The 12,715-nt window shown below is 44.9% G+C and overlaps 1 protein-coding gene across 5 annotated transcripts in view; it reads left to right on the top strand.

Moving 5' to 3' along the window:
• DAO (D-amino acid oxidase) overlaps positions 1 to 12,282 on the top strand; it is a 102,180-nt gene extending 89,898 nt beyond the window's left edge. For all 5 annotated transcript variants that reach the window (XM_069759709.1, XM_069759728.1, XM_069759717.1 and 2 more), the window contains 4 exons: positions 4,696 to 4,778; positions 4,913 to 5,030; positions 7,138 to 7,236; positions 11,637 to 12,282. In XM_069759709.1, coding sequence (XP_069615810.1) covers positions 4,696 to 4,778; positions 4,913 to 5,030; positions 7,138 to 7,236; positions 11,637 to 11,765 — 429 coding nt within the window. In that variant the 3' untranslated portion in view covers positions 11,766 to 12,282. The remainder of the gene's footprint in view (positions 1 to 4,695; positions 4,779 to 4,912; positions 5,031 to 7,137; positions 7,237 to 11,636) is intronic.
• Positions 12,283 to 12,715: the final 433 nt, after the last annotated feature.

Here is a 12,715-nt window from a genome sequence, read left to right as displayed (position 1 = left end):
ACTTTTTTGTTAAGTACCGTATATACTCGAGTATAAGCCGAGATTTTCAGCCCAAAATTTTGGGCTGAAAGTGCCCCTCTCGGCTTATACTCGAGTCAAGGTGGGTGGCAGGGTCGGCGGGTGAGGGGGTGAGGGCGCTGAGGCATACTTACCTAGTCCCAGCGATCCTCGCGCTGTCCCTGCCGTCCCACGGTCTTCTGTGCTGCAGCTTCTTCCCCTCTTCAGCAGTCACGTGGGACCGCTCATTACAGAAATGAATAAGCCGCTCCACCTCCCATAGGGGTGGAGCCGCCTATTCATTTCTCTAATCAGCGGTGCCGGTGACCGCTGATAGAGAATGAAGCTGCGGCACCGAAGACCAGGCAGAGGGACAGCGCGAGGATCGCCAGGACTAGGTAAGTATAGCATATTCACCTGTCCTCGTTCCAGCCGCCGAGCGTCGCTCCATCTTCCTGGCCGGCGCCTCCATCTTCCCGGCGTCTGCGCTCTGACTGTTCAGGCAGAGGGCGCGATGACGCATATAGTGTGCGCGGCGCCCTCTGCCTGATCAGTCAGAGCAGAGACGCCGGGAAGATGGAGGCGCCGGAACGAGACGCCGGGAGCTGCAATCAAGGGAGGTATGTGTTTTGTTTTTTTTTATTGCAGCAGCGGCGGCGGCAGAGATTTATGTGGAGCATCTATGGGGCACAGTGAACGGTGCAGGGCACCGTATATGGCACATCTATGGGGCACAGTGAACGGTGCAGAGCACCGTATATGGCACATCTATGGGGCACAGTGAACGGTGCAGAGCACCGTATATGGCACATCTATGGGGCACAGTGAACGGTGCAGAGCACCGTATATGGCACATCTATGGGGCACAGTGAACGGTGCAGAGCACCGTATATGGCACATCTATGGGGCACAGTGAACGGTGCAGAGCACCGTATATGGCACATCTATGGGGAAATATGAACGGTGCAGAGCACTGTATGGCACAGCTATGGGGAAATAATGATCTATTTTTATTTTTGAAATTCACCGGTAAATGCTGCATTTCCACCCTAGGCTTATACTCGAGTCAATAAGTTTTCCCAGTTTTTTGTGGCAAAATTAGGGGGGTTGGCTTATACTCGGGTCGGCTTATACTCGAGTATATACGGTATATAATTCCACATGTGTTAATTCATAGTTTTGATGCCTTCAGTGTGAATGTACAGTTTTCATAGTCATGAAAATACAGAAAAATCTTTAAATGAGAAGGTGTGTCCAAACTTTTGGTCTGTACTGTATATACACATGTAATGTAATGGAGCATAGAGTTAGCCGGCTAGTAGCAATTGCGGTGACATCATTGAGAAGAAAAGAACGGCGCTGGATTTCAGAGAGAAATGGAAGGTGAGGATATTAATACACTCACACTACATTACATGTACATATACCCACATTTAATGAATAATGAATAAAGTGCTTGTGAGAGAACAGATTCCATTTTGTGACAGTGGTATCCATGTTGTCTTGTAACCTCTGTGTCATAATGATCAAATAACACTTATGGGTGGGGAAGTTTTACATTTCTATTCATGTCCGTAAAGTTTTTATTGGCTCATAATTCAGAGACAACTTTTCCTTTGTCTGCAAAAGTGCAGTGAATATTTGTTTCTCTTCATCAGCGGGCACAAGCTTTAGCCGCAGCAGCTGGCTCCTGCCTCCTGTGACCCGCTGCTCCGCAGCTCCCCATCCCTCGCCATCTTCTGGGACAATGACTTGAGTATAAGCCGAGGGAACATTTTCAGCAAAAAAATGTGCTGAGAAACTCGGCTTATACTCGAATATATATGGTATCTCCATCCTCCTCCACCATCCCCTTTTCATAGAATTCTTTTGCCCTTTAGCAGGCAACCTATTGATATATTGAAGAAAACTGTTTCAACTATAGTTTCTTTTTAAAGTTCCTGTACATGTTATACGGCATGCACCATAGGGGTTCCATTCTCGAGACCTAACTTTGCATATATTTTAAACATAGCTTTATTTTCTACCAGTAATATTATTTTTTTATATTAAGGAGATAGTGTAATCTTCTTTCTTCAGGAGCACACCTTTCCTCAGCTCCCTGCTTCTTACTTGATGATACAGTAGTTGTTCGCTCATGAAGATTTTCAGTTTGCACCAGCAGTATGGTCACAACGCTGATCTGAACTGTGTGCTCTCTCATGCTACTTCGTCAGTGCAGAATGGGAAAATTATAGGGACACTAGATGGTGGCCCGATTCTAACGCATCGGGTATTTTATAATATGCATGTCCACATAGTATATTGCCCAGCCACGTAGTATATTGCCCAACCACGTAGTATATTGCCCAGTCACGTAGTATATTGCCCAGCCATGTAGCATATTGCCCAGCCAAGTAGTAATTGCCCAGCCACGTATTATATTGCCCAGCCAAGTAGTATATTGCCCAGCCACGTAGTATATTGCCCAGCCACGTAGTATATTGCCCAGCCACATAGTATATTGCCCAGCCAAGTAGTATATTGCCCAGCCATGTAGTATATTGCCCAGTCACGTACGTAGTATATTGCCCAGTCACGTAGTATATTGCCCAGCCACGTAGTATATTGTCCAGCCAAGTAGTATATTGCCCAGCCACGTAGTATATTGCCCAGCCACGTAGTATATTGCACAGCGACGGAGTATAGAGCAGGGAGCCACATAATATACAGACTTAAAATAAAAAATAAATAGATACTCACCCTCCGAAAGCCCGTTGAAGTCCTGGCCCTGTGTGCGGTGCACGCGGCAGCTTCCGATCCCAGGGTTGGTATGGGCGCAGGACCTGTGATGACGTCGCGGTCACATGATGTGACGTCATGGCAGGTCCTTCTCGCATACCATCCTTGCCACCGGAACCTGCTGCTTGCGTGGAGCGGTCACCGGAGCTTCGCGAGGAGCGGGAAAGGCGGCGGAAGGTGAGTATATAATGATTGTTTATTTTTTTTATTATTTTTAACATTAGATCTTTTTACTATTGATGCTGCATAGGCAGCATGAATAGTAAAAATTTGGTCACATATGGTTAATAGCAGCGTTAATGGAGTGCGTTACACTGCAGCATTACACGGTCCGTTAGCGCTGCCATTAACCCTGTGTGAGCGCTGACTGGAGGGGATAATGGAGCGGGCACTGACTGCGGGGAGGAAGGAGCGGCCATTTTGGCGCTGGAGTGTGGTCGTCGCTGATTGGTTGTGGCTGTTTTGCCGCAACCAATCAACGAGTTGGATTTCCGTAACAGACAGAGGCCGCGACCAATGAATATCTGGGACAGACAGACAGACGGAAGTACCCCTTAGACAATTATATAGTAGATTGAAGCTGGCTGGATCCAGTGATCCGGATGGCTTCAGAGCAGCACTTACAGATTTTAAAGCATAGTGGCACTCCTTGTCTAGAAAACTGGCCACCTCAAAGACTGCAAAGGTAGCCTAGCCAATGAGCAGTAGACTACAGAATTAGAAATCCCTCCGTTCTTAAGAATAGAGAGAATTTTTAAAAAGAGATAATGGCAAAGCTGCTTGTTTTTACAAAACTATGCATTTTTAATCATTTTATGAGGCAACCCCTTTAATTTTTTTGTGCTTTCTTTAGGCTCTGTTTTGGGATACATGTTTGTTAGCACTTAATGAACTCCTGAATTATGCAAATTTCATTATGCAGCCGGATAATGATCTAAGGCATTCCCCTAAGCTACTTGATAAAGAAATAGGGGAGCAGATTAAGGCTGGGGTCACATTGCGTTTCGGGTGTCCGTTTAATGGACTACATTACACCGCTGCATAACGCGGTGTAACGTTGGGCGTGCGCTAGCGATGTGCCGTCATTTGAGTGACGGACCCGAGACGCTGGCTGCAGCGTTTCCGGGTCCGTCACTGCTAGCGTAGATGGAGCTAGCAGAAGCTCCATCTGCACTAGCGTGATGTAGAGCAGGCACTTGCGCTAGCAGCAGCCCGTTAGCGTATGTGCTGAGCGGGCTGCTGCTAACGCAATGTGACCCTAGCCTAAAACCCCCCTCACAGGAGTCCATTACCAGGCAAATGTTTGTTTTAGACAGCTGGACAATGGAAAGATATCTGGTAATCAACATTATGTTGCTCAACAGCGTCATTAAAACATAACACCAGCACATGAGTCCATATTAACAGAGATGAGCTGCCAACAATAATGAAACTGTATGCCTATGATCACTGGTCACATCCAAGGACAACATCTGGAAGGAGTTTGTATTTTCTCCCTGAGTTTGCGTGGGTTTCCTCCGGATACTCCGGTTTCCTCCCACGCTCCAGAAAAATACAGATAGGGAACTTAGCTTGTGAACCCCAATGGGAAGTGAGAAGATATCTGTGAAGTGCAGTGGAATATTATGTCCCTATACAAGTGATTAAATTAAAATAAACATGCAGTTCGATGATTTTTCCATGTAAATGAAGCTGAGTGGTGATTGACATAATATATTGTTCTTTGATCATTGTTTCAAGCAAAACAATCTGCCCATGTTAAAACACACTAATGTGTCTGACAGACCACCAATTCTCAACCATGCTGAATTCTTGTGGGTGATGTATTGCTTATAACACTTGGTCCTTTTAATGCCATGACATTTGTCCCTAAGTAAATGTAGTCATCCTATTGGTTTTTCTTTTTTTGTGCCATAGGTGGCTGCTCCATGGATGAAGCATTTTATTCTGACCCATGATCTGAAGACAGGAGTATATACAACTCCTTATATCATTCCAGGGTGAGTCCTACATGAAATGCATAACTGCTAATATTACATTTACAAAAGCTAAAAATCTCTCTTGTAGGCTTCAGTTTGTAATCTTTATGGATAAAGAGTTATCTTATACATTTTCTTGTCTTCTGTGCATGAAGATCTCAGCTGGTGACTTTGGGAGGCATTTATCAACTGGGAAACTGGAATGAGGAGGAAGTGTCCAGTGATCATGACTGGATTTGGGAAGAATGTTGTAAACTGGTACCTAGCCTAAAGGTAAGAAATCTGAATATTCACTTATTACCCTTTCTGTAGACTTTTTAAGTTTCTCAGAGAACCTTTCAGGAGATTTATGCTGCCTGATCCATCGACAACAGTAAAGCTAGGTGCAGTCCGTTTAGCGCATACGCTAACAGACTGCATTAACGCAATGTCCAAAAAGGGATCGCGTTTAGCGATTGCGCTAGCACAGATGCCTGATCTGTGCTAGTGAGAACGGACCCAAAAACGCTGCAGACAGCGTTCGAGGTCCGTCACAAAATTACAGAACATCGCTAACGCATGCCAAAAATTTTGATGTGGTCTCTAAAGAAAAGGTTTTGTAAACTTTGTTGGAAAAATGAGAAATCGCTAGTCAACTTTTAACCCTTCTAACATCCAAAAAAAAATTATTATATTTAAAAAATTGTGCTGATGTAAAGTAGACATGTGGGAAATGTTATTTATTAACTATTTTGTGTAATATAACGCTCTGATTTAAGGGAGTAAAAATTAAATGTTTGAAATTGCAAAATTTTTAAAATGTTTTGCAAATTTCCATTTTTTCACAAATAAACGCAAGTCATATGGAAGAAATGTTACCATTATCATGAAGTGCAATATGTCACGAACAAATTAACTCTGAATGAATGGGATCCCTTAAAGAGTTCCACAGTTATTACCTTATAATTTAACAGTAGTCAAAATTGTAAAATTTGACTCCGTCATTAAGTTCAAAATTGGCTTGGTCATAAATGGGTTAAAGTGAGAATAATAATCAAACAGCTCAAAATGTGCAAAAATAAATTTCTGACATTTAAAAAATATATATCAGTGACCAATATAACCACCATCGTTTTCAATAACAGTCATAAGACTTCCATCCATGGAGTCTGTCAGTTTCTTAATCTGTTGACAATCACCTTTTTGGGTAGCACTAACCACAATGTCCCAGACACTGTTCAGAGAAGTGGACTGTTTTTCTGCACCTTAAATCTCCCATTTAAGAAGGGCCCACAAGTTCTTAATAGGGTTGAGCTCAGGTGTGGAAGGGACCATGCCATTATTCTTTCATCTGTAAGGTCTTTGCTGGCTAGCCAAGCCATGGAGACTTGGATCTTTAATAATTCCAACCCATAGCAGTACTCTACCTCCACATTTCTGGAGTCTGAGTTGAAGTAGAAGTCAGTGCCCGTTAGTGATCCAGTCACGGGCCCATCCATCTGATCCGTCAAGAGTCTAATCTCGGCAGTCCATAAAATCTTTGAAAAATCTGTCTTCAGATATTTCTTGGCCCAGTCTTGACGTTTCATCTTCTGTATCTTCTTAAGTGCTGGTCGGGTTTCAGCCTTCCTTATCTTGGCCATGTCTGTGAGCACTCAACACCTTGTACTTCTGGGTACTCCAGGGAGGTTGCAGCACTGGAATATGGCAGAAATTGAGGATAATAGGTTCTTAGTTGCTTCAAGATTGATTATTCTGAAATTTTTGTCAGTTAATGTGCATTTTCCCAACATGTTTTTTGCGCCCCTGTTGAAGATTTGCAACAATACATTTGATAGTTCTGTGATCAGGTCTCAAAGTCTTAGCAATTTCGAGAGTGCTGTATCCCTCTGCAAGACTATACAATTTTTGACTTTTCAGGGTCAGTTACATCTCCATTTTGGCCCATTTTGCCTGAGGAAAACAAGTTGCCTAATAATTCTGCACAACTTGATAAATAATTTTGATATCCTTATACTGCACCCTCTCTCATTACACGAATACACATCACCTGATCTGCTTCATCCAATAAGCATCCAGGCTTATACAGCTTGGAGTTGTAGAATCTGCCAAAAATGATGATATGGTCAAAATAGTCACTTGTCTAATAATTGTACACAAGACACAAAACACAAGTGAGACAGCTGCCATTGTTTAATTTTTAGAGAGCAAAGGATCAAGTAAGTTTAAGTCCAGCATGCTCCTGACAGGCGTTAGTGGACAACATGGTTCATCCCATACATTTTTTGCATTTACACCTTTTTGACTAATACTGTGTCGTTGGGTAACTAAAGCAGAGCATATACCTACCTATCTAAATTATATTATGGCTGATACGTGTGCTATTCTGTCACCTTTGTAGAATGCAAAAATTGTGCACGAGTGGGCAGGACTGAGACCAGCTCGCTCCAAAGTACGGTTGGAGAGAGAGCCCTTAGCATCTGGAGCTGTAAGGAGTGATGTAAGTAGACATTCTAGGCAATAATGCCTTGACAAAGAAAGCGCCAATATTATTATGCTCACTATACTTTGTATGCATTTCATCCAGAACGTCTGCTAACAATCTGAAGCTGTATATAACATTTATTGTCCTTTATCCTACTTTATCCTAACTGGGAGAGATAGGGCAAGACAATAATCACGTGCTTGCTTATCCTGTACATTACATGGAGGGCTTTGCTACGGAACAATCAGCAATAGACCATTCAATATGCATAGGCTATGATGATACGTGGTAGCACAGTTCCAGTTTACTTAGGATGATGTGCTGCTGAGAACAGTGATTTTTTTTAAGCCAGCCAAAAGATCATTTTACCCAATGAACGAGTGTTTTGATTATTTGTCGGTGATTGATAGCCTGTTTACACTAAACAGCCTTTTAACAATGAGCGCTCCTTATCCCCAAATTCATGCAGAGTAAATGCATCCTTTACATTGCTAGACCCTCATTGCAACAACTCTGCTGGCATCACGGCATGGCCTCTCATCTCTCACACTATCTTACCCACTGCTCCAGGCCATGATGTGGTTTCTGTTTCTTGCCAGCTCCATATTCTGTGCCTCTGCTCTCTGCATGCTTCCTGGCTGTGTGCATAGGGGGGCGGCGCCTGAACTCTCTGGTTCTTACAGTAATCAGGTGCACCTGTCTAATCTGTTCCTGACCAATTACCAAAAGGCCTTCAGTACTTAGTGCAGCTCCACCCAGTGGACTGGGCCTGTGCAATATGTTAGCTCAGTTTGTGTTTAGCTTCTGAGTTTGCCAGGCCTTGCTCTGTGTTACTCCCTCTCTAGAGGCTTTTCTGAGTGTTCTTGCCTTGATCTTGTTGTCCGCCCTCCAGGAGGCAGAATATCCTGGTCCCTGTGTCTTTGTTCATGTACCTTGTTTTGTTCCTTTACCTTGTCTGAACTTTGTCCTACCTCTGTCTCCTTGTCTGTGGCTTCCTTCCCTGCTGTGTCTTTCCTTGCATCCTTTCTATTTGTTTATGCTCTGCACTCTTGCGGCTCTTGTGACTTTGCCTGTGCTCCGCTCTCTTGCAGCTTTACCTCTGCTCCGCACTCCTGCGGTTCTGCTCCATTCTACTCTGCTCTGCTCCTGTAGCTGCAGGAATTTCTTGCTGCAGCTCCTCTCCACATTTCTTGTGGCTCCGCTCTGCTTAGCTTCTGCTGCTGCAGTAATCTCTTGCTGCAGCTCCCCTCCGCATTCCTTGCGGTTCCGCTCTGCTTAGCTTCTGCAGAAATCTCTTGCTGCAGCTCCTCTCCACATTCCTTGCGGTTCCACTTTGCTTAGCTTTTGTTGCTGCGCTATCTCTTGCTGCTCTTCCGCTCCTATCTGCAGCCTTGCACTTCTTCTCCTGTGTGAACAGGTCCCAACCTGTTCCTTCATACTCCTTTCCTTCATACTTCATATCCATACCTGCATCTCCCGTGAGAACAGATCCCAACCTGTTTCTTCATACTCCTTTCCTTCATAATTCATATCCATACCTGCATCTCCCATGTGAACAGGTCCCAACCTGTTTCTTCATACTCCTTTCCTTCCAGCTTGCATCCATACCTGCACCTCTTGTGTGAACAGGCCCAAACCTGTTCCTTCATACACCACACCAGCCAGCCCTGTGTCTCTGCCGTTCCTGCCAGCCCTGTGTCTCTGCCATTCCTGCCAGCCCTGTGTCTCTGCCGTTCCTGCCAGCCCTGTGTCTCTGCCGTTCCTGCCAGCCCTGTGTCTCTGCCGTTCCTGCCAGCCCTGTGTCTCTGCCGTCCCTGCCAGCCCTGTGTCTATGCCAGCCCTGTGTCTCAGCCGTGCCAGCCTACGCGTCTGAGTTTCATCTGTGCTCATCTGCCAGTCCTGCCTGATGCCTGCACCTGTCCTAGTGTTCCTGTTCTCCAAGTGGGATCAGCAGCCACAGCCAGACACCACCCTGGAGTAGCACCTGGCAGCTGCCTGCCACACAAGTCTGACCTCACAATCAGAGGCTCCAGTGAAGACCAAGGCAGCTGTCATAGTTACACCCCTTCCAGGGTAGTCTGGTTCGTGGCACAGTGGGGCCACAAACCCCCCCGAGCTCGCACCCACCAGTCAGGGCGTGAGCGTGACACTTATCTCCCTTCCATCATCTCCTCCCTATCATCTGCCTCCAACATTGGGAGGCCCGCATATACAGCAGATTGATGGTTTATCCTAATGATATTGTTTGGTTTGGTGTGGAGGCCTTAAATCTATTGTGTGTGCAATTTCTGTTGTAACTGGATTACATACTATAATATAAAGCCAGATATTTGCTATGAGGCCCTTAGAGAGAAGGTACTCATCCATAGTTACATAGTTGAAAAAAGACCTAGGTCCATCAAGTTCAACCTTTCTCCACCAATTATTCATTTTATTGCTAAATTAACTATAATCCACAATGTTATATATACTGAGGAAATCTTCCAGCCCTTTATTAAAAGTTGTTATAGTGTCTGCCATTGCTACCTCCTGTGGTCGGCATTCCACAGTCTGACTGCTCTAACTGTAAAGAACCCTTTTCTATTTAGCTGCCGGAATCGCCTTTCTTCCTCCATGTAACGAGTGCCCCCTAGTCCTTAGTATGGTCTTTGGAAAGAATAAGTCGTGTGCCAGTCCTGTGTACTGACCACACATCTCATCATATGAGAGGCTTTCCATCCCTTGTAATAATCCAACGGTTCTAGAGGGGGTTGTCACGGCAGCAGTGACCCGGTCCGTGGTCCTGGGCGTCCAATAAAAGATTGAAATGAGGGGGGAAATTTAAAGTTTATAGGGGATTTGTTTGTGACGCCACCCGTGGTGCTTGGCAATAGGGAAATGGCCGATGCTGCAGTTCAGGTCCACTAGGGCAGTTGGTAATGCAGCAAAGATGTTACAGCTCTCCATGGGCAGAGCTAGGCCTCAGGGCAGTTAAAGAGTTAAAGTCAATGATGGTGAATGTTATAGTGCAGGGCAGGTGACACAATAAATAATTCTGAGGACACAGCAGGGTGCAGTTTCCACACTTTACTCACAGTTCTTAGATGCAGTCCCCAGCTGGGTGTTGCGTCCTCCGGGTCTGTGGTCCAGCCAGCTCTCAGGTCATTTGGAGTTCACTTTCCTGAGACTCCCTTTCTTATGTTCCTTCCCTGGCCGTCTGTCTGTGCTGGTTTCGCCCTCCTGACCTGCGCTTCACACACAGTGTCCCAAGCCAGCAGCCTAGAATCCTGTCGGGTGATGTCCTCCTGGTCCCCATGATCCTATGTGGCTGCCTTTTCAGCAAGTATGTGTGGATGTGGCTGTGGCACATACAGTTACCACAGCCTCCGGCTTGCTAGCTGATCCTTGTAGTTCTCCACTATTCTGGGGGCTGGTTTTCCCATGCGACCTGGTCCTTCCACCCGACTATGGTCGGCATGGATTATTGTGCCCAAGGTGGATTCCTCACTTCCCAGGCCCCTAGGACCCCTTCTTCTCCTCTCAGGAGCTTCTCCATGTCTGCTCTTCTCCACTCCTCCCCACCAACTCCCTAACTGACTGACTAACTCCTCCCTTTTACTGTCACTCTCTCCGCCCACACCCTCTACCTAGTTCCCCTTCCAGCCTGAGATGGGGCCCTCCCTCAATAGGGTCCACCCTGACCCCTGGCCTGGAGTGGTGTAGTGTTGGATGCTAGTGTGGGTCTCGGGTAGTGCCCCCTCTTTACCCGAGAGCGGAGTACCACACCTCTGGCTGAGGTGCAGTACCTCTGTGGCGACTGGACCTCCAGAGGTGCCACACTAACTTCTGAATATCCTTTTTAAAATGTGGTGTCCAAAACTGGATCCCATATTCTAGGTTTGGCCTGGCAAGTGATTTATAAAGGGCCAATAATATGTTGGGATTGCAGGATTTTATCTCTCTTTTTATACACCCTAAAATCCTGTTTGTTTTTGGGGCTGCTGCTTGACATTGAGTACTGCTGCTCAGTTTATTTGTAACGAGAATACCCAAGTACTTCTCCTGTTTTGTAGTCCCGACTATACTCTCATACTTTAATGTATATGCAGCAATAGAATTACTCTGTCCTGGGTGCATTACTCTACATTTATCAACATTAAATCTAATTTGCCAAGTGGTTGGTCCCTTCCCTTTCACTGTTGGTGGTAAGAATCTGTTTAGGTTAACCCCCTTCAGAGAAACGGCAAGCAAGATCATAGGGAAACGACCCAAACAACTGGCCCTTCTGTGCTGAGTGGCAAAGACTTCCATGAGGACCTCTCCCTTTAATGTAGCTGTCCTCTGTACAATTAGCATTCATGTAGTCTCTACTAGTTTGTACTATACAATATATACCGCTATATTATAGGACTATTCATGTTTTTTCTTTCCCATAGATCATACACAACTACGGGCATGGTGGTTTTGGCCTCACCATCCATTGGGGGTGTGCTATGGAAGCAGCCAAAATTTTGGGGCAAATCATTGAAGAAAAGAAAACAAGAATACCTAAATCCTCTTTGTGATTATGAGCAGTATGAAGAGTTATGCAATGCTCACAACATCTGTGATAATATCAAGGAACTGTATAAATATGAAAAATTTATATTTTTATATGGATTAGGAGATGGATGATTCTGTTGCTGATCTAACTTTATCACTTTGCTATTCAAATGGCAACTTAGGTACAGAAATATCTTCTTCACACTAGGATAAAGCTATCACACTGGAGGGCAATTTGCCTCTTTTCTTCAATGAATGAAAAAAAAATACAATTTAGGGTCTCTATCAATGTTTAAATACTAAGTGCTCCAAGTAAATTAAAACCTGACAAATGACAATCCTTAAATACACCCAACACTCATTAACACATTCATATTTTCACTTTTACATCATGCACAATCATTTTTCGTTCCTCTTCAACGTCTTAACACTTAGGCCAAAATCTATTATCCTGCCTTGGTAGAAACAATACAAATCATGTAATTTCACCAAATGTTGGAAGCATCACTGACCACAATGAATAAATCATCTAATCCTTTACTGAGACTGACTGGTGGATTTCAATGACATTTGTTATGACCTGGTGGTTAGGAGCACCCGGAATGACCTGATAGTTAAACCTCATACAGGACGAGCTCTGGGATGTGGGAGCTCTGCTGACCGCAAGCCCTAATCCTATCACACACACTAGAAATAGCCGTGGAGCGCTCCTGACCAGACCTAGGCGCCTCGTCACAGCCTAAGAACTATCTAGCCCTAGACATAGAAAATAAAGCCTACCTTGCCTCAGAGAAACTCCCCAAAGGTAAAGGAAGCCCCCCAGGAGGCCAGACTTACTAAATAGACAGAGGATAGGAAAGGTAACTTTGCGATCAGCACAAAAACCTACAAAAGACCACGCAGAGTGTGCAAAAAAGACCTCCGCACCGACTCACGGTGCGGAGGGGCCACTCTGCATCCCAGAGCTTCCAGC

Source organism: Ranitomeya imitator, chromosome 1 (assembly GCF_032444005.1).
Source record: "Ranitomeya imitator isolate aRanImi1 chromosome 1, aRanImi1.pri, whole genome shotgun sequence".
NCBI lineage: Eukaryota > Metazoa > Chordata > Amphibia > Anura > Dendrobatidae > Ranitomeya > Ranitomeya imitator.
This window is presented reverse-complemented; position numbering and strand designations above follow the sequence as displayed.